The sequence below is a fragment of the Myotis daubentonii genome, chromosome 12, assembly GCF_963259705.1.
Source record: "Myotis daubentonii chromosome 12, mMyoDau2.1, whole genome shotgun sequence".
Taxonomy (NCBI): Eukaryota; Metazoa; Chordata; class Mammalia; order Chiroptera; family Vespertilionidae; genus Myotis; species Myotis daubentonii.
The window spans coordinates 41,915,151-41,937,391 of record NC_081851.1 but is presented as its reverse complement, the minus strand read 5'-3'; the positions used below and the strand labels follow the sequence as shown (position 1 = coordinate 41,937,391).

Genomic DNA, 22,241 nt, shown 5'->3' with positions numbered 1-22,241 from the left:
CAGCACCATGGGGGGCGTGGTAGAAGGCTGGGGAACGAGAGAGCCAGCATTGCCTTCTTTCCCCTGGCTTCCTCTGACACAGGGGCGGGCAGAACTGGAGAGGAAGACAGCGATCAATGTTTCATTTCATTCCCTACCACTGCCATGGGGATCAGGGGCAGGGGGGGGAGGGTGTCTTCTGACTTGGAAACTTTACATAAGATCTCATTTCCCTTGAAGTTCCTTTTGGGCAAAGAAGCAAAATGAGGCAGCAAGCAGAAGAGATAAATGATGACCACCACTAACCCCTAAATGGGGACACGCTGTATTATTCTTTAAGAGGAAGAAAAACATTGGAAATCCCAAATAGCTTCCTAAACCTTCCGGCACAGTTGATTTTTCCAGCAATTGTCTACTGATTGTGCTCACGGGAGACAGGGAGGCCGAGAGCGGGGGCGATATGGTATCAGAAAGCACAGGCATTAACTTTGTGTGCCTTCGGATATAGGTCTTCGCTGAACTTTAGTCAAGGAACTTTCCCCCTGCAACTGGCCGGTCAATAACACAGAGTAGCAGCTAGCATTTCCGGAGCCAGTACTCACTAGGTAAGGGCCGGATCGGCTATTCCCCATCACGTCTCTCCTGGCACTGGGGACAGCCTGTACTTTTCTTGTTCCCTGGTGTCCCTGCTTATTGTGATGCTCCCTCCCTCTTAAGAATGTAAGGTCAGCTCTGATCACCCAAGACCCAGAACAGTGCTGTCGGCCGAGAAAGGTCTGAATGTAATCATAACTTGTCAAAAATACGTCACCTCCATCCGTACAGTACGGTCCACATTTAGAGAGGAAGAGAAATCAAGTAACAGGCTCTGGCTGCCTGTCTCAGGAGGGACATTTCAGGTGTGGGCCCTTCAGCTGTCATTCTCTATGTTTAGGGCACTCTTGTTTCAGAAGTGCTGAGCATAAAAGTATCTTTTAAAATGCCCACTTTGGAGACCCGCTCTCCCTGCCACCCAGCAAACATTTCCCATAGATGGTTCTTAAGGAACTTTCCTTTTTGTTTTCCTTTAGTTGAAGCCGGTTTTACTGTTACAGAAAAATACTTTGATTGGGAAATATTCAGTGAATACCATAAACATCTAAAACCTCAAGGAGGGGGCCAGGGGGCCCTTCCCTCCACGGCGACAGGATGATGTTGTGGGGAGTGCCCTAAGGCTCCTGCGTGGTGTGGGCTATGTGGTAAGTATTCCATCCACATACCCTCAGTGTTGGTCACAGAACACTGAAGACAGAAACTCCACAAATGGCCTCCGGAACAATCTCCTCCTTTGTCGGTATCTGCAACCTTGGTTGTGCTTTCTCTTTAAGAAACATACGCACTGTCCTTCAGCTCTGACCAGTGTAAAGGTGGTATGAGCTCCCTCCAACAGAGGCTTCTCATTTGCACATCTAATCATTTGTACCCTTCATGGTTCGTTTGTTTTTCCCCCCCCACAAAATAAGGGAAAACACACCCAGGTTTCAGTTTATTCAGTGAAGAGCTACAGCTAAATCTATTCAATTCTGACACTAATAAGTAAAAAAACAACACAAAAGTTTCAAAACATGCCGGTAAATGATTCAAAATTATTTCTGAAGTGGGTGTGTTGGAAAGATTAGGTAATGTGTACATGTGAACGCCAGAGCGTTGGGCGAAACAAAATCAGAAAGAGTAAAGTGATCAACTCTATGCAATATCTATTTCCAACTTAGGCCTAACAGTTTAGACTATTAACCAAAAATGCAAATTTTAACCTAAACACATATATAAGTTTTTGTAAAAAGCAACTTAAAAACACTGAAGAATGAGGGAGAGCAAAGATCTAAAAGCCACCAGGAATGAGCAAGGAGGCTCTTCAGGACAACGCCAGGTTTCAGTGCGTTCCATGGCCTAAAAGAACCAGGCCAGTGCCACACCCACGAGCTATGTTCAGTCCCTTATTTTACTATAACATGTCTCGGGGAGAAGTTCAACCTGAGTGAATCCAGAGCTTATGAAACTCTGAATGTGAGCCCTCAAGGTAGGGATCGCATGTCTCCCATTAGGGGCAGAGCCAAAGACATTATCAGTGCCCAACAAATGGCTAGATGGGTGAATGAGGTAATGCCAGCCCAAGGCGCCATGTGGGCAGGCTGCCCCGCCCGGCCTGTGTGTGCCTGTCTCCCAGCTAAGCTCCTACTCCATCCAAGGCAGTACTCAAATCCTCCAAGGGCCACGGACTGGTGGCTCCATTTTTTTGTGATTTTTTAAAAATATTTTTATATTGATTTCAGAGAGGAAGGGGAGGGAGAGAGATAGAAACATCAGTGATGGAAGAGAATCATTGACAGGCTGCCTCCTGCACGCCCCACACTGGGGATCGAGCCTGCAACCCAGGCATGTGCCCCAACTGGGAATCAAACCATGACCTTCTGGTTCATAGGTTGACCCTCAACCACTGGGCCATGCCGGCTGGGCTTTTTTTGTGATTTCTTGAGCCCACAGCGAGGACCCTCATGGACAGCTCCACTGTTTGCCTTGGTGAGGGTGACAGGGAGAGGGCCTGGCTTGGTCTCCTCACTGGGGTGTTTACTATGTACCCTTAAGGGCTGTCTGTTATCAATGGGGCTGGAAGTCCCTCAGCCCCCTCCAAATACTACCAGTGTAGACGAGGGACCAAAACCAGGGGGTGGAGGTAAGGAAGCAACTCTTGCCCCAAACACACATTCCTGATGTGCTCTTGATTTCCTAGGTACCCAAAGCACAATGCAAACCCTGAGCATGTGATCCATTATTCTATTAATTATCTAGAATACATTAGCCCACTCTCTCCCCATTCTCCTGGGCTTAGGAGTCAATTGCTCTTCCGGGCAGCCACCGATTCAGCACATACCTACGAACTGTGCAGGCACATCACCTGGAAAGCTGATTCTGGTTCAGTAGGTAAAGCGGGAGAGTCTGCATTTCTGACAACTCCCCAGTGATGCTCGCCCTACGTGGGGAGCTATGAACACCCAGACCCCAGGAATCCTGGCGGGTCAGGCCTGTTCCCTCAGCCTTCCTCCGAAGGATGAGAGGCCCTTCGCCAGCCTCAGGAACCCACCAGGGAATTCTCCCGTTCTCACCCAGCAGATGCCTCATCCCTCTTCCCAGAGAAGTAACCATAAATGATGTATCAGCCTTAGGCGAGGGGGTGGGGGGATATCTTGCCTTGGGAAGCAGTCTTTCCTTTGAATAGTAAAAATTCAGGAGATACCCTACTTTTACAATTAAGAAAGAATAATTTTGCTCCATTACGTTCCTCTTACCTCCCAAAAAAGTGTGTTAAGGGAAGGTGACTCAGATTTTTGAACTTTTTGGAAGGAAGATGATAAAGAAACTCACAGCTCCTTTGAAAACATAGCACACAAGATCCAAATTTAAACTCTGTTCTAGTTTAAACATCACAGTCCCCATAAAGAAGTACCTAAAACCTTTGTTTTAACTTGTCAAATAACAAATTTCTAAGACTTAAAAGCATAAAACCTTCCCCACCCTCCCTAACACACATCTAAAAAGAAATGTAGATTTTTGTGCCTCCACCTCATGGGAGGAGAATGCCAGTGCCCTCTCATTGTTCAGCTAATGTGACAAAACAAACAATTACCCAGAAACTCTGGCAGAGCTGTCAGCAAGGTACAAGTTCAGACAATAGCTGAAGGTATTTCTTTTTTGGTTCAGAAGTGGAGTTGCTCTAACTTGAATGTACAGATTTTGAAAGAGCTGGAAATTCTGCCAGAGTAAAACTGCACTGTAAGAAGAAGAAAAAAATTGGAATACATTTTTAAAATCTGGAAAGTAAAGGAAGTTTGAAGAAACATTTAAAACAGATGAGCAAAAGGATTAATACTCCCTGGGATCGAACGCCCAGAGATCCACCAGTGCTGACAAAGACACAGGCAATCCGGGGGGGGGGGGGGGGGGGTCTTGGTTAGGCAAAGCTGAGATGGATACCCTGATATATATCACCCCCTCCCACGTTCAGACTCATCCTGAAATTTGCAGAGTCCAGAGCCCTCCTGGGAGATTCCAACACCTACAGAAATATCTGATGGTCTGAGCAGAGGACCCAAAATCACATTCAGAGAGCAGGAAGGCCGATGAGCCAGATGAGGCAAAATAAAGGAAAAGGAGAAGTGTTTCCAGAAATAGCCAAGGCTGCACCTGGACCCAGCCCTTGGCCACAAGGTCATGTGGCACAACTGAAACAACTCTAACACCAGAGGCCAGCAGCTCTGCTATGGAAATCCCCACTCCAGGCTCTGGACTAGACGGGGAGAAGGGGGTTTCCTCTGTTCAAGGTCAAAGAAAGGCAGTCCTGGCCATAGGTCAAAAGCAGTCCTGGCCATTAACAGGGCCTGGAATGAAGGCGCAGTGAGTGGAGTATGGCCCCACCTGTGGGCAATAAAGACAAAATTGTCAAGAGGGACAGCAACGAGAGTGGCTGGAGTGGGGGACCTACAGAGAGAGAGGTGCTGGTGAGCAGCCCAGAATCTGGATCTGGACTGCCTGCGTTCAAATTCAGACTCTTCTGAGAGCTGTGTGACCTTGGACAAAGTACCCAATCTCTCTGTGCTTCTGTAAATGGGGATGCGAAAAGAGTACTTACTTTATAGGGCCGGGATGATTAAAAAGTATTTAGTACTGTGAGACAATACTGGCCACATGGAGACACTATATAAGTTTTTGTATATTTGTTTTTTCCTATGTTTTCTAAAATAAGTCGTATTAATTTTATCACCAGAAAACTGATTGCTTTATTCCCCCATACAGGCCCCATCAGCTTGTCACTTGTCACTCACTATCTTTGACCCCTCCTGCCAAACGGCACAAACCCACCTCAATACCCATACATATACACGAGAGCGGCGATTTTCAACCGGCGTGCTGCGAGAATTTTAAAAACATGCAATACCTGACTACTTAGGGGCACTGACCTCTTTCCCCTTAGGTGGTCAAATAAAAAAATGGTAACAGCCACATGGTGTGAATGCCCTGTCTTGAGCCATAAATACATAGGTCATATAACAGAGTTGTATCTTAGTGGTCATGTTGCATAATAACGTTGCATCTGATTGGTTAATTCTTGATACCAGAAATCCTTATATACAAGTATAGGCACCTGATTTTTTTTTGCTTTTTAAAAAATATTCTTATTGACTTCAGAGAGGGAAGGAGAGGGAGAGGGAGAGATAGAAACATCAATGATGAGAGAGAATCGTTGATTGGTTGCCTCCTGCATGCCCCCCACTGGGGCTTCAAACTCACAACCCCAACAGGTGCAGATGGATGCTCAACCACTGAGCCACACTGGCCGGGCAGCACCTTTTTTTTTTTTTTTTAAAGTCACTTTGGAGCAAGAAGGGTAGGCAATTACTATTATTTTATTTAATTTTTTGTAAATCAAAATTATACCTATTTTTTGTCAGGTTGGCAAAAAATATATTTTAGAATTTTAGTAATTAGTTTGTGTGTGCCATGAGATGGGTGCACTAGAGTGATCAACATGTAGAGCAGGTCTGTCAGCACTGAAACCAGGGCAGGCAGTGCTGGGCAAACAGAAACCGTGGGTCAACTTAATATATCAATAAAGGATAAAGAAAACAAGAGTCGTGTCTTTGACATCACAGCTCAGAAGTGACCATGACCAGTGCTAACAGTCCGGTGGAGTTCCTCTTGGTCCTTTTCTTATGCACGTTTTAGGCAAAATTTGGATCATGTTTATGTAGGTACAGAGCTCTCTATCCTGTTTTCACCCACAGCTATATTCTCTATCTTTTTAATAATTCCTTCAAAGTACTGTTTTCTGAGGCTGTGCTAGTTAGTATACTATCCGGTCGTGTGGATGTTCCATATGGCTGTGCTACTACCGCTCTCTTAGGCTCCCTCATCAGCGTTTTCAACTCACATAACTTTTTGTTGTTGATGTTGTTGACACCTATTACAGATGTCCCCCATGTTCTCCCACTTTACCCACCTCCACCCAGTCCCCGCCCCCTTCTTCCTCTGGCCACACCTCATTGTTGTCTGTGTCCAGGGGCTATGCATATATGTTCTTTGGCTAATCTCTTCAGCTTCTTTTATCCAGTCCCCCACACCCCTCCCCTCTGACCCCTGTCAGTCTGGTCCATGTATCCTTGCCTCTGGTTCGATTTTGTTCTTCAGTTTATTTTGTTCACTAGATTACACATATAAGTGAGATCATATCTGTCCTTCTTTGTCTGGCTTATTTTACATAACTTGAAACCTCACTGCCCATAAAATGTTTTCACCTAATTATTATCTTTAAATTTCTAGAAGAAGAATATTTAGAGGTAAAGAATATGAACTTTTTTTTTTTAAAAGTAATATGTTACAAATTGCTTTCCAGAAAGGGTACACTAAATTCTATTCCAAACACAGTATGAAAAGTGCCCCCTTGCCAAAAATCGTACCAGCACTTAAAAATACTTTTCTATTTGGTAACAGTTGAAAATATGCTATTATTTCACTTGTATTACTCTAATCACCTGTGAATAGCTGCTGTAAAAATGCTATTATGTTTTAATTGCATTGCTTTAATACTTTGTGGGTTAACTATTTTGTTCCATGTTTGGCCAACTATATTGTTCTCTTTTAAATAGTTAGCCTGGCATTTGTGAAAGCATTGTCTATATTTCTACTGGTTGTCTTAAGTGTCTCTTTTTGTAATTTCCTGAACACTTCATAGTTTTATATTGTCTCTATGTCATAATCGAGGCAAACTCTTTGCCTATTTGTTAAATTTGTCAGTGGTATTATCGCACAAACAGAAGTTTGGAAACTTCACAGTAATTTCCTCTGTAATTTCTTCCATACTTTTATGTGTGGATGATCCTTCCTTCAGAGATCAGTTTATCTACCTATGTGTTCTTCTAGCTTATGTTTTGAAGGTTTTCATTTTGTTAATATTTACCTCGTCGTTTTTAAATAAAATGTGAGGCGAGGTTCTACATTTGAAGGAAATCATAAAACTCATGGTACAATGGAGTTATGTTGAAATGAGGAAATTGTTAGAAATTAAATCCACAGGATACAAACTGGGGATTTGCATGAGACCTACTCTCAGTAATGAATCAGTTCATTAAAAAGCTGTACTTGACAATGAATAAGATTAATCAGAACTGTGCCAGGGACACGCCATCCTCCTCCTTCCCCAGGCTCTAGCCTTCCTGAGGGCCGCTTTGGAGGATGAGGGATGAAGCAGAGGGCGGCGCCGCATGAGAAGGGGGGGCCGGTGGTCTGACAGACCGTTTGGGGCCCAGACCTCGATGAAAGAGAGGCTCTACCTGCCAATAAATAACAGGAAAAGGAAACTGTGAGGAACCTAGTAAGAGCTTCACGCAGATCTCTCCCCTGCCTCCTTTTAAAAAGCAAAAAAGATCATGGAACCAGCTCTTTTCCCTATAGAAAGTTATTGCTACAGATAGATACATGTAAAAAAAAAAGCAGCACGTTATTCAAAATAATCCTGAGTGCAGCATTCAACCACCTTTCAGGCACCTGCACGCAGATGTGGTGCTACGGTGGGAAGCCCCTCATGTGGGAAATGTGGCGCCTCAACCCAACCTGCCCCTCACATAGGGGTGTATTCAACCCCTCTCCTCTTCCCCAAACCCAGAGCCGTGAGTGCATTTTTACTCAACATCTATGTGTTGAATAATTGTAGGTCTTTTCCTTTGTAATGATAATTAATAATCATGGAAATTACCGGCTTTAAGGAAGATTTTTTTGGTGTCTCCTGGTTCGTGGCTCCCTTCTCCAAAAAACCATCTCAAATATTGTCTTACTAGGGGCCCGGTGCACGAAATTCGTGCACTGGGTGTGTGTGGGGGGGGGAGTGTCCCTCAGCCCAGCCTGCCCCCTCTCACATACTGGGAGCCCTCAGGCGTTGACCCCCCATCACCTTCCAATCACAGGATCAGCCCCTTGCCCAGCCTGACGCCTGGGCCAGAGGCGTCAGGCCTGGGCAGGGGACCCTCATTTCCCCCCATCACTGGTTCTTCCCCCAGCCCAGGCCTGACGCCTCGGCCAGAGGAGTTGACCCTCATCACCCTCCAATCACCAATCACCGGATCGGCCCCTTGACCAGGCCTGAGGCCTCCGGCAGAGGTGTCAGGCCTGGGCAGGGGACCCCCAGCTCCCCGCGGTTGCAGGCTCCACCCCTGCCCAGGCCTAACGCCTCTGGCCTAGGCGTCTGGCCCGGGCAGCGGGGACCCGCAGCTGCAGCGGCCCCGCGATCGTGGGCTTCGCTTTAGGCCCAGGCAAGGGACCCCTAGCTCCTGGGACTGCCAGCTTCGACCGTGCCCAGCTCCCATCGCTGGCTCCACCCCTACTTCCTGCTATCACTGGCCAGGGCAGAAAAGGCACCTGATTCTCCGATCATGGCTGGGGGGCAGGGCAAAGGCGGCCCCAGGGCCGCCTTTGCCCTGCCCCCCAGCTCTTAGCTCCCCTCTGGGTTTCTGATCACTGTCAGTGGCAGGGGGCTTCTTCCTGCTTTCCCTTTCGCCTCCCTGCATTGTGCCTACATATGCAAATTAACCGCCATCTTGTTGGCAGTTAACTGCCAATCTTAGTTGGCAGTTAATTTGCATATAGCCCTGATTAGCCAATGAAAAGGGTATCGCCGTACGCCAATTACCATTTTTCTCTTTTATTAGTATAGATAGTAGGAAGCAATATGAACTATTGTTTTTGGAGAATCCATCCATCCATCCACCCACCCACCCACCCACCCACTAGTGGTTATTGCCAACTGTTGGGCTACTCCTGATAACGGGCACAGAAAGCCACATGCAGTCAGGGACCCAGGCTGCAATCCCAGCTCTGGCGCTTCCCAGCTGGGGGCCTTGAGGAAGCTACTTCCCCTCGGAACCTGGGCTCTTCCTCTCTAAAATGGGTTCAAAACCACACAAATAAAAACGGTGAGAACTACTAAGAGTGTGTGAAAAGGACCAGGCAAGAAAATTATAAAATAGCAATCAATGGTGGCTGCTACCGGGGGGGAAACACCTTTCCCTGTGTCCTCTGCATCTGTGGGTAAGCTGTATCCTCATACGTAAAATCGTCAAAGTCCAGCAACCAATTTACATTCTCATTTCCTCTCAGGTAGCTAACCCGCTAGAAATAGATCTATCGTAACCCCACAGCTAGGCAATTACACATCATTAGGTTTGGAAAGATGATTCCGCAGATGAATCCCTGCCTTTAAAATTCACAGGCATCTGGCCAAGGGTGCTGCTCTTAGAGGCCTGCCAGAGAGGGGGGTGGCTGCTGGCGCCCGGCGCTGGCCGCCCGCCTGACGGAAACCAGGTGTCACAATGAATGGTCACAGACAAGGGCTTAATGTACCTTCTATTTCAAAGCAGCCTCTATAAACCCCAAAGCCAATAATTACTTCTGGGCCAGATCTGACTGAGGGACACACATGACCTGAAGACTGATTTCTTATCACTGTACGTTCCACAGACATGGATCCGACATTCACGTGACCCACGTGAACCTGAATGGTGCACGGTGAGCAGGACTTGCCACATCTAGCAATTTCCCTCGTCACCAGCTCCTCCTGTCCATCCACGCCCCCAGCCAGGCTGCCCTCATCCCATCCAGCTTCCTCTCCAGATCTAAGTGTTCAGCGTGGCTCCATCTGTGGCCCTGGCTCCACCGTCTCCACACACTCTTCACTTACCAACTGTACCATCCTGAGAGGCCTTCTCCCCACCCGTGTGCAGAATGCCCCAATCTGTCCTGTGTGTGGGGTTGGAAAGGAAAGTGACTTGCCTCCTGCACGGCTTACACTCCCAGGGCTCTTCCCAGCACCTGCGCTCTACAAGATGGAAGTCAGAAGGCTCTGCTACGTGGACTCTCTCACTCCCTTACCTGCACCCCGATTCTCTCCCCTCCCTGCGTCACCACTGTCTCTCATGGGCTCCTGCAGTGGCCTGGCTGATCTCGCTGCCTTTGACCTCCAGTGCACCTCCCACATCATTCTCAATTCCTCTTCTAGCAAGTCAGCCTCTCTACACGTTTACTCAGTTTCCTTACCAGGAGAAGGGGGCATGGGTAGCACCTACCGCACAGGGCTGTTATGAGGTTAAAGGACATTGGGGGTGTCGGGCAGCTGGCACATAGTAATGAACGCCAATGTTTTTGCCTTGCAGTCACACTCCATTAAAAGCATTAAAAGCCTTCAGTGGCCCCCTGCTGCTTACAGAGTCATTAACTCAGCATTCAAGGTCCTTTCTTTCCTCTGCCCCAAACCACTTTTTTTTTTTTTTCTAAACCTCACCTTGCAAATTACTCCACTTCCCTTCAAATACCTTTCGCTCTGGCTAATGCCTGTTTTAGAGGTCAACAGTTTGAAATTTGGAATCCGACTGCCTTGAGTTCAAATCCCCACTCTTACCACTTAAGAGCTTCCTTGGGCAAGTTATTTAAATGCTCCAGGCCTTGGTTTTCTTAGCAGGAGAGAAGCTGCCATGTGGATTACATGGGATAAGGAGGGTGCCACCTTAGCCAAGTGCCTGGGCTACAGTGAGAACTCAATGAGCACTGATTACTTTTTCTTCCAATTCTCCATCCGTCCTCTTGCTTTATAGACCGACCCCATGTGTTACCTACCTTTGCCCAGAACACCTCCTGCTCTGCACAGCAAAGCCTATCCTTCAAGGCTCAACCCAAACGGCACCTTCTCCATGAGGGTTAACCCCCTAACTCATCTCCTTCCCCTTCTAACTACCGACAGCACACGGAGCTGTTGTGGGGCACTTTGTGGAAAAAGCTCCGTGGGCTCGCCCTGCTGCACGCCGTCCTGTGCTTGACTGACAGCACCTATGGACGGGCCCCGTGTCTGATTCATCTTTGTGTTCTGCGCACAGTCCTGCGTATGGCAGAAAGTTGGTCAATATTTGCTGAGTTGAAGAACACATTTTCGGAGGAAAGGCAAGAGGGAGTTCCAAGCTTTGAAGACTAAGGACCCAGCACCACGGTGTAACCGAGCAACGGGACAGAGGTGGACTTGTCCCAGGACACACTGGAGAAGGAAAGGCTGTTTTATTCCAAAGGAGCACTGGAGCCAAATTATACAGAGTACGGTGAAGTCAGCCTGCTCTGTCTACTCCAAGGGAAGCATGCTGCCTTCCCAGAGCCAGGAGTGGCCGCCATGTCAAACACATAAGCCACGCCGCCTCTGGCTGCAAACAGCCCTCAATGCCTCCGTCCTAGGATGGGGACTCCTGTATACCATGTGCTGGAAAAATTGGATCTTTGATCCCAAGAGGCTATTCTAAACTTCTAACCAGGCCTGTCTGCTTAGCAATTCAGTCCTTAAAAGCATGTGCTGGTAGCAAGTACAGCTGCATTCTTAATCACTTACACCACACAACCAACTAAAGATAGCGTGAGGAGGTCTGCCATATGCCAAATTCTTCTTTTAAATAAGAACACAAGAACCGTTCATGCGAGAAAATTTAGTCATGATCGTCAGAAAAGGAAACAGACTTGACTTTTCTCTTTGTTTTGAATGAAATACCACAGTAGAAAAATTTCGATACTGAAATAGATGCACTGCATCTTGGCACCCCCAGGTGCCAGGCAGGCTTAAATGACCTACATGGCCGGGCCTCTGGGACCCTTGCCCTGACCCTGGTGCATGCCCTGAAGATGAGCCAGGTCTGCCAGAAATCAGCCAACTGACAAACTCAGCCCTCATCGTCGCCGTCTTGAACAACTGAGCAATAAGTACTTACTTTTCTCATTGGCAACTAGTTTGTGGTTGACGACTTAGCTCTTTTTTCCCTTTCCCCCAAACCCTACCAATCTATCAAGGCAAAACTCAATTCCTTTCTTTTCCATGAAGCGACTCTCAACTGCCAAAACCAACAATTTTCAACATGGCGCACATAAACGAAATACTAAAATTCTGTAGCATACAAAAAAATACTACATTTTTTTTGCCTGACAAAATAGGTATAATTTTGATTATTTAAAATTTTTAAATTTGACTAAATCTGTGGGAAGAGCGGTCATTGCTCCTGACTAAATATTCAGGTTTTGCATGTTTTAAAAATTCTTGCAGCACATCAGCTGAAAAATCACTGGCCTAAACCAAGATGATTTTCCCCTCTTCTCCCACCAAATTGCTACAATGTTTTTGGCACCTTTTTTTTTTTAGCCCTTTTCTCACAACAAAGTAACATATAATTATATTTCATTCACAGACTCTGGCCTTTCTAAGCAGGCTGACAACTTCTTGAAGACAAGAGTCTTGGGCTAGACTTTGTTAGACATGTCACTTCCTCCAACGCACCTGACGGGCTATTCCCAGCATTGCAGACGGCATACAGATGTGGATACTTCTCCAGGGAGACCGCTGATGTGCAAACCTGGCATCAGTATCAGCGATTATCTACTGGCTCCGTCAGGTTTGGCTCTCTGATATCACCCCGACTCCTCCCTCCTTCTTAAATAGTTATATGACATTTTAATTAAATCGAACTTTGGCAGCACACAGCTATGGTTATATACATCTTTAAAGTGAGCCGACCTTGGAAAATTCGCTGGTCATATTTTCATTCTTGTAGCTTTCTGTCTTATTCCTACATTTAAAAACGACCTCCTCTTAAAAATTTTGCTTGGTTTTCTATGCATTAATTACTATTTCATCAATAAACTGGGCCAGAGCTGAAAAATATATTCTCTCAATAGGACCAAAAGCACTTCTGCTCTTAGGCCATCCCTTCTGGAACCATCCATGCTGCCCATCGAGACTGGCTGTTCTCAGGGTTTAAATGTGTGGCTGCGTTGCTGGGCTTCTTCCCTTTATTTCTGTCCTGTATTGGACCCTACTTCTTGTATTTCGAGGTTCTCTCTCTCTCTCTCTCGGATAAACCCTCGCTGATACAATGCTCTTCCACTCCCTGTTTTAAGTGTTGCAGCAGAAACTTCCATCTATCCCACCCCCAACTTTACACCACCCACCCTGGCAGCAGTTTGGTTTCAGCTTTCTCTGCTCTGCTAAGTCAGCATTCACACACTGGGCATTGCATCTTGCAACATTTGCTTATCTCTCTCAGGGAGGTTTCTGTGTTTATACTGTTTTTAGCCCTTACTGTCATTTTATGAAGAGTTTTGGGAGGGAGCAGAGATAGGTACACTTGTTCAGTTTACTACGCTTAACCAGAAGTTAAGGACTAAATGTTTACAAACAGAATTACAAGGTCAGTCAGCATGTCCTGCACCGTGTTTCCCCTTCTCGCATCAAGTACAAAGACGTATCCGTACCGAGAGCTCAAGAAGCCCACCAGTAACGGTGGGCCAGTATTCTCACTAACTAAATGCCAACATTTAGACCACTCGCGGGCTAGGAAATGTAAAACGATGAGAATATTAACAGCACAAGCACCTGTCAATCTGTCTCAGGTAATTCGAAAGGCACACGGGTTTCCTAGGAATGCGAACATCACCAGGAGAAGCAGGTGCTTTACGCACAAGCCTGTAGCTGCAGGACCTCAGCTTCCAACAAACAGTCTGGAAACCGCTTCTTTACAAAACAAAACAAAGCAAAAGAATCTTTAGGGATAATGCAGTCTATTTTGTTTGTTTGTTTTTTTACTTTTTTTGCTCAGACAGCAGTGAATAAATACGAATGGTGGTAGAACTCAAGTTCTTTGCATTTCAGTAGTCATTCATTTAGCCTTAGTAAGTACCTATGCTCAGGTACTTTCTAGGCACTAGTATACACTAGAGAAAAGACAAATGAGGTCCCTGCTCACATACAGGGAGACAGAGCATAAAAATCAACAGGCAGTGGTAAGTCCCACACAGATTTAAAGTTGGGTGATGTAATCGGAGGTGACAAGGGCCAGAAAAGCCATCCAGGAGCTGACGTTTAAACGCAGATACACTTACCAAGAAGGAACCAGTGATGGGAAGAGCAGGCAGAACAGCACTGTCGTCAGAGGGAATGGCCAATACCAATACCTCGAGATAAGAGCGAGCTTCCCTGGCTTGCAGGAGAATGGTACCAGATGAGCAGAAGGTGTGATACGGGCCAAGGCAAGAATCCAGGGATTGGTAAACCAGGTCAGGAGTTCCCAACATAAAACTGCTGGAAGGTTTTAAGCAATGAGAGACATGAAGCAATGTGTTTCTGTAAAGATCATTTGGCTACTCTGCAGAAAATGCATTACACAGGGGCAAGAGTGAGGGCGGGCGCCCGAGGGCGATGGCAATGCTTCAGGCGGGAGACTGACTGCCTGCCCAGGGGAGGCAACTGCCAGAGGAAAAAGGACAATCTCATACTCTTATGGAGGAACAACTGACAGCTTTGTTGATGGCTTAGAGGCGACAGGCGGTGTAGGAAAGTGGGATCAAAGATACCATGAGATGTGGTATCTGGACCGCTGAGTGAATGGTAACGTCGTGTGTCAAGACAGGGAAGGCTGGGGAAGTGGGCTGCCTGCTTGCTGTAGGGGATGGAAAGTTCTGTTTTGGACACTTAAGTTTAGGTGCATGTTAGACGTCCATGTGGCAATGTCGACACAAGTCTGGAGTTCTGGAACGACCAGCCTGGAAAAATCCACCTGTGAGCCATCTGCACACAGACAGTATGGAAAGCCATGGGCCTGGATGCTGCCCAGGCAGGCTGTAGAGAGAGAGGAGAAGGGGGCAGGTTTGAGCCCCTGGGGTGTTCTAGCACCAAAGGAGGGAAATCCTTAGTGAGTTCACTTTGCAAACACAGCAGATCTTAATACACAAGAAGTTAAACTCACACCGATGGTGTTGCCTGAATTGCAGTATTGTAAAGCAGCTGCATCTGAAGAGATGGACAATTCAGAAATTATTAGAATCAACTGGCACTGTATAGGCATGCAAAGATTCATACTTAAGATATTTATTTTGCAAGACTACAAAAGGTTTGTTGTAGTATTCACCCAAAAGAGGGTTAGACAATGATGAGCACACAGGATCAAACCGAGTGATAGAAATGAACCTACCATGTTTGGGGCATTGGACGCTTCTGTCAAATTATTATTGGCGCAACCCATACTTTTAGCCAACGCTGAACCCAATAACGTTTGATTTGCATCCAAAAGCCAAATATAGAGCCTCAGACTTCACTCAAGGTCCACCGTGAATCCTGAAACGTCCAAGCTTCTAGGAGCGGCTGGCTACTCCGGGGCAGGGCTGTACTAAGCACCTGTAGACCAAACAATGGTCCTCCCAAGGGAACAACAATTTCCAGAAGGGATTAAGAAGAGTCAACACTGAGAATGAGATATGCTACATCTTTAGAACACAAAGACACGAGTACACTAGAGACAACTTGAAGTCTTGCTACCCAAAGTGTGGTCAAAAGAGGCAGCAGCAGCAGCAGCAGAAAACTTATTAGAAATGTGTGCTCTCAGCCTCTCCACCTCATCTGCAATTTCGCAAGACATGGGTGATTCACATGCCCATCGAAGCCCTAAACCTCAGGACACCTGCTCAGTGCTGCACTGGTCGGAGCGATAGTCCGGTGAATACAACACTCGAACACTTCACTCCAGAAGTAGCAGCATAACCCGTTTTGGGAAAAGGAACGTTCATGCTAATCACTTCTCCTCAATTATTTTAACGATGGTGTGCAGGCAGGCAACCACATGAAATAAAGTTAAAATCTGTAATCAGATATATTAAACATATGAACGGCATGGTAACTAGTTATAAACACAAGTATAAACAACTTGCCTGTGACCAAACCAAGTTGCTTCAAAAGTTTCTCCCCTAACAGTCTCAGCAATGATAATTTTCTCGATGAGTTTTCTCAAGGAGCACACATATTTTATTGTAGATATTCACTCATGCGATACCCCTATTCATTCATTTGGCAGATACTACTTGAGATCCTAGTATGCTACTAGGAGCCCAGAGCGCAAATCGCTAGGCGCCACCCACCCACCTGCAGCCCTGCCTTGACACCCGAACCTGTCCACCTGTCCACGCAGAGCTCCAGCGCACCTGGCCCAGCCCCCAAGCCCTCTGGCCACTTCAAGCCCCGCCCTCAGTCCTCTAGTTGCCCCAGGCTGGTCCCGCCTTCTCTGGGCGCTTCCCTGCTTTTGCCCCATCTCCAGAGCAACGAGGCAGCTCCGACCGTCATGGCACCCGGGGAGAGTGTGGAAGCCTCCCGCCTGCTGCGCTGTGCTCCTTCCCCTGGCAGGTGGGCCACAGGGCACTCAGAGTGAGAGCGGTGGGTGGTGAAGGACTGTGAGGGGGGTGCTATGGGCTCTCACCCCTGCCCTCCCCAGCACGGGATGGTCCTGCCTCCTCCAGGGGCCTCCCCGCTTCCGCCCCGTCTCCAGAGCAATGCCCCAGCTAATATGCTAATAACCTGGTCATTCCCCGTTACAGCGTATCGACCATTAGCATATTAGCTCTTTATTAGTATAGATAGATTATGCCATGCACTGGAAGCAGCAGTAAACAAAACAGGGAAATGCCCGGCCCTTCTGTAACTAAACCCTACTGTTCACAGACAGATGGTCCTGGGGTCTCTGGAAGCTGGATAGTTGAAAGCACCTACCCCTGCCCACCCCCCTTCCCCATGTTTTGCACAGATTAGGGAGAAGCCAAAGGGAACAGGGCACAAATTGCAAATCTACAAAACAATGGGTCAATTTCTTGCAAACGTGGACACAGCTCAGTCATCCCAGGCACCACCATCCCCAGCTTGGACATCACCCTTTCTCTTCTGCCAACCAAATCCCTCCCTTCCAAAAAGTGGCCCAGGAAACCTTTCTTGGACCAACCTCACTGAGCTCCAGGCACCTGTTCCCCAACAGACCTTTCATCCCCCCCCTTTTCCTCCGGTATTGTGGTTATCTTTGGGGCAGTACAAATGCTATAAACGTGATCAGAAACAATGATGATGATGATAATGGCAGCTTGCTATTATTCACCATGTGTTTTTCTCCTGTGTCTCGTGTTATCTCATTTAACTGTACCTACATTAGCCCATTTCCCAGAAGAGAAAACTAAGGCTTAGAGTTTAAACTGCTCTAGATCACATGACTAAGAAATGGCAGAATCAGAACTCCTTATAACAATTTTCAGCTTGGGGGAGAAAAGTATGGAGCAGACAAAAATATTAGAGGAAGTCCTTTTCCAGGGAGTGAAATATCCTTTTCATTTTTCCTTTTATCATTCAAATAGCAATTAACAAGGGCCAGTCGCCATAGACCATTCTCAGTTTTCCCTCTTGGCTTAGATCTTATTTTATTCTGACCCCAAATATTCCTAACTAAAATGTTTAATGGTGATTCTTTCCTCCTTCATCACAAATCTCTCTCTCTCTCTCTCTCTCTCTCTCTCTCTCTCTCTCTATATATATATATAGATATATAGATATATAGATAGATAGATAGATAGATATATAGATATATATATAGCTAGCTAATATGCTAAGTGTCCCACGGTCCAGGTAATGACATCACATAGCAACGCCTGGCTTCCTCTCCCTAGGCACTAGCCTCCATGCAGTTTCTTCAGCCCAGGAACACGACTTGCTTTACAGCCAGGTGGAAACAGTTTACACTGTAACCAAATGTCTGTGAAGTGTTTTCCCATGCCTCATCTCATTTGATCCTTACAGAAGTCCTGGAGTAGGTAGATAGGAGACTCGATGGAATCCTATTTTCTTTTCATTAGCCAGAAAATGCAGATTTAGAAAGCTTAGAAACTTGACCCGACTGAAAAGAAGAAATGGTGGACCTTGAAAATGACTTCAGGTTTTCTCACTGCGCAGAATATAGTCAAACACTGCTGCAGTTAAATATTTTACCCTTTGTTCTCTCCCTGAGTGATCTACAATAATAATCTGTTTCGTGTTGATATTTACTGCTGTGTTGCTGACAATTACCTGAAAGAGAAGTTGGGGTGCTTCACTGGACTGGAAAAAGTTTAGCTACGTCAGAAAGCAGGTCTAATTTAGCAAGTTTATTCCATATCTATAAAAGGCTAATTTGACTAGCACATGCATGATACATATAAAGCTCTCGCTGGCACCAATTGCACAGGTGTGTTTTGATCTGTCATTGTCGATCGTGAATTTGGTTGACACTTCTATTATAGAGAAAGGGCGAATAGAGATATTAAAATATTTCTTCTAATTAATTTCCTTTCAATATACACAAATCCGTGCACCAGGCCACTAGTTTGTTATAAATGCAAAGTAACTGTGAATAACTATCCAAATGAGGACGAAAACTCTCCCTAAGTCCAATCCACATACCTGAACTTAATGGGACTTCAACACCCCCAGAAGCTTAACCAGCACTGGAGCTCCTGAGAACACGAGGCCACTTTGTGGGAGTAATGCTGCGCCACACTCTTCTCTTCTGTGATTACACCTCATTTTATAACAATGTGCAGACATTTGGTTTGAGCAAGTATAGTAATTACATTTCTCACTTTGAACTAAATTAAGCAGCTATAACAGATCTCCTCCACCCCTCTCCTCCTACCCAGAGCACTCCTGTTTGAGAAGACCCAGGGCCTCTGCAAAGTTCCCATCCCCTCTTTCCTTCAGGCACTCTTCAAAATTGCAAAGGAATTCTCCAAGCTGACCCTCCTGCAATGACAGCATCCCCCTTTCCTTCTGGACCTCATTTGGATGATCCCTGGGGGAAGAGCAAACATCCAGGCCAATCAGACTCTCCTGCTCCCAACGGTGTGATCTGGGTGTAAATCCCAGGCCTCAGTGTCCTCATCTGTAAAATGGTGCTTCTTTCTGACCTAGATGTTGCGGATGGACACGCCTGGAAGCCCATATTGCTGCCTGAGGTCAGAAGATCACCCCAAGGTAGCAGTTCTCCAGAGGCCGGGCAGATGTCAGAGCCACAAACACACCCCGGAGGAAATGAGAAGCCAGGATTTCTTCATCCTCTCCACCGACACACTTTCCAATCCTCCAATCCCTTCTCAAAATTCACTCTTCACAACAGTCAAGAATAACGAATTGAAATGTTAAAAACAAAACAATGCCAGGTTCACCCCTTCCTCCCTACCCCAAGTCAAGGGCCCAGTTTTGCTAGGTGGGATCCCGTATTTCATCAGCTTGTGTCTGTGCACAAGTCTGTCTCCAAGATAGCAAGGAGGCCCAGCCGGCATGGCTCAGTGGTTGAGCATCGACCCATGAACCAGGAGGTCATGGTTCCATTCCTGGTCAGGGCACATGCCCAAGTTTAAGTCTCAACCCCCTGTAGGGGGCATGCAGGAGGCAGCCAATTGATTCTCTCATCAATGATGTTTCTAGCTCTCCCTCCCTCTCTCTGAACTCAATAAAAAAATATTTGAAAGAATAAAAAAAGATTGCAAGGAACTTTTACAGAGACCGTGGCAAGGGGCCTAACTGGTTGTGGATATAGTTAGTCATTCTACTCTATGCACCACACCTGGGGTGTCGACCTTTTTTTAATCTCTGGGAGGATTTCTTTAGGGAGGGGAGAATGGAATGTCAGGGGCAGGTAGCAACACACACTTCAGAAATGTGTTATTATTTCACTTTCCTTCTGCTTGCTGCAGGTGAGAGACAGGCCAGAAATAGTTAACATCAAGTTTCTCCTCTGCAGGGAGTGAGTCTGTTTCACCAGAATGGCCTGATAAAGGGAGCCGCCACTTCCTTAGCGATAAGATCTACCTTTCCTGAGAGCTCAGACCCACAGTGCGGCAGGGCCCTCCACCAAGCCACCTGGGCTTCTGGTCCAAGTCACTGGACACTACTTGGGGCAGTGGAAAGTTTAGTTCTCAAATGGGGCATTCAGCTCCTCTATTCATGGCTACAAGTCCCACGACAGAAAGTCTATGACCTCATAGCTACTGTGAGCTAACAAAACACACACACACACACACACACACACACACACACAGAAACCCTCCCAAATCATGAAGGCTACACATCTCTGTATGAATATCTGCGTGTTGGTGGTGGGTGATGAATACCTATGGCTGAATTCAAGGAAAACACTATATGCAGTGAAAACCCACCTAATGACCATCTTTGGGGCCACTGGGTTGTCCCTATCAAGTAAAGTTTCAAGAGAAGGAGCTCTAATCTGTTGCTATGGGGCCCCAGGTGCAGAACTGCAGTAAATCAAAGAGGTGGGCGCGTGGCTGCAAGGTTTCTCTCTGCTCAGGGCAGGGGAGGGGGTGCCGCCTACTTAACGCAGTTTTATGCCGCGTCTTTGTGTGCAGTGACTGTCACACACACCCTCGTTCACGTGCTTTGCAAAGCTAGATTTTGGTGTCTGGTTTGTCTGAATCAAAAGGCCAATTTGTACTTATTCTCTCTGGCTGGATCACGTCTGTCCTTTCACCTGTGAAGACACTGTATCCGCTCACACTTCACCTTGGGAACACAGGTAGCTAATTCCCCAGAGCTCCATTTTGAGGATGGTTCTCCCCTGGCTCTTGGGACTGTCTTAAAATACTAACACGGGAGTATGACCCTCTAGTAATAATTTTACTTCCCAGAATAAATAAATAAATAAATAAAATGTCAAAAGCTGGGCAAGGAAGCCAGAGAACTAAAGGAACAAGAAAAAAAAAGTTACCAAAATGCTCATGACACAGCCAGTGTGCAGGGGTCCTAATCCAGCTACCCAGGCCATGCCCCCTTTCTTCCTCTTCTCTTCCAGAGTCCCCTCTGGCACCCAGTTCAGTCACAAATCCTTAGTACGGTCTCACAGAACCTTGGTATTCAATGAACAGCGGGTATGTGGCCCTAGATCCCCCACGCCCGTTCTATTTGGCTGAGACAGGATTTATCAGTCTGTTTCCAGCTCCAAAGGTAGTTCCTCACAAAACCTTGCTTGCTGGTTCCATTTCAAGCTGCTTATCAGGGGGGCACAATCCTTCCCTTCAGTCTAGACCTCAGGCCCTCTCAATAGGCTTTAAGTTGAAACCGCTTTCCAGGTGCCAGTAACATCCACCTGGCAAGGATTAGTTAGGCACCTCAATATGCCAGACACCGCAGCAGGCATTTTCAAGTGTAGTCTAATTGAACCCCCACAAGCCTCATATTATTAGTTCCATCTGACAGATGAGAAAACCAAAGTTTGGGAAGAGAAATATGCAATATAAGGGGCAGAGTCCGCCACATCTGAGGCTTGGGCTGTTTTGATAATGCCACATGATTCCTATAGGAATTCCCTGTATACCTTCTTCTCTGAATTGGTCAGAGCTCCAAGCAAAATGCTCTGACCAGAACCACAGTTCCCTTCCAATGCTTGTGTACGAGATCCCAGATTCCAGTCCCTGGAATTGTCAGGTTGTTTGAAATCCTTCTTCAAATAAATAAATATTGTCTGAACACTGGCTTCCACCATAAGTCCCACTCCTTAATCCATACGCTACACAATTAACAGTGGCTATAGTATCTCAAAAACAACTAGATGCCATTTACAGAGGACCCCTTCCTGGACCCACGCGTTTACGCACACACATCACCTGACGTAATACTCAGAGCAGCCCAGAAAGGTGGGTTTTACGGTACCTTTTTTACATTCGAGGACTCTGAGGCTTTGCAGGGTGCAGGTAATTTACCCCTGGCCACACAACCGATCAGCAACCGAGTGACGTTCACACCCAGGTCTGTCTTAGCCGAGAGGTGCGCTGTTTACCACAATAGGCACTAGCCACCCGTGGCTGCCGAACACGAACACGGGAAACGCACCTGGTCTGAATGAGATGTCCTAAGTGTAGAATACACGCTGCTTTCCAAAGGTGTAGTGCAAACACAATGCAGAATATTTAATACTTTTTGATACTGAGTACATGTTGAAATGACAATTGGAAGATATACTTCAATAAAAACATGTTAAAATTAATTTCACCTGTTTCTATTTAAACAAACAACAACAAAACACTGCTACCCGCACATTTAAGAACGCTTACGCGGCTTGCACTGTACAGCACTGGTCTAAAATCTATGGTCGTTACCAAGAAAGCCCTTCTGCCTTCTTGCAATAACGCTAAACAAGAACGAAGCCACCATGACAGCCTCACTTCTACTAACAAGAATTTAGTTTCCCATGAAGACTTTAAGAATAATTTTTTTAAAAAAACAAAACAGCCCTAACCTGTTTGGCTCAATGGATAGAGCGTCGGCCTGAGGACTCAAGGGTCCCAGGTTCGATTCCGGTCAAGGGCAT

The 22,241-nt window shown here is 46.4% G+C and overlaps 1 protein-coding gene across 3 annotated transcripts in view; it reads right to left on the bottom strand.

Moving 5' to 3' along the window:
- SPRED2 (sprouty related EVH1 domain containing 2) overlaps positions 1-22,241 on the bottom strand; it is a 116,864-nt gene that overhangs the window by 74,354 nt on the left and 20,269 nt on the right. Inside the window, exons 2-3 of one of the 3 annotated variants that reach the window (XM_059659619.1) lie at positions 3,644-3,787; positions 3,306-3,386 (exon numbers count right to left, since the gene is read on the bottom strand). The exons of 1 other annotated variant lie outside the window; for it this stretch is intronic. In XM_059659619.1, coding sequence (XP_059515602.1) covers positions 3,306-3,386; positions 3,644-3,787 — 225 coding nt within the window. The remainder of the gene's footprint in view (positions 1-3,305; positions 3,387-3,643; positions 3,788-22,241) is intronic. One more of the 3 variants, XM_059659621.1, reaches the window with a different exon arrangement.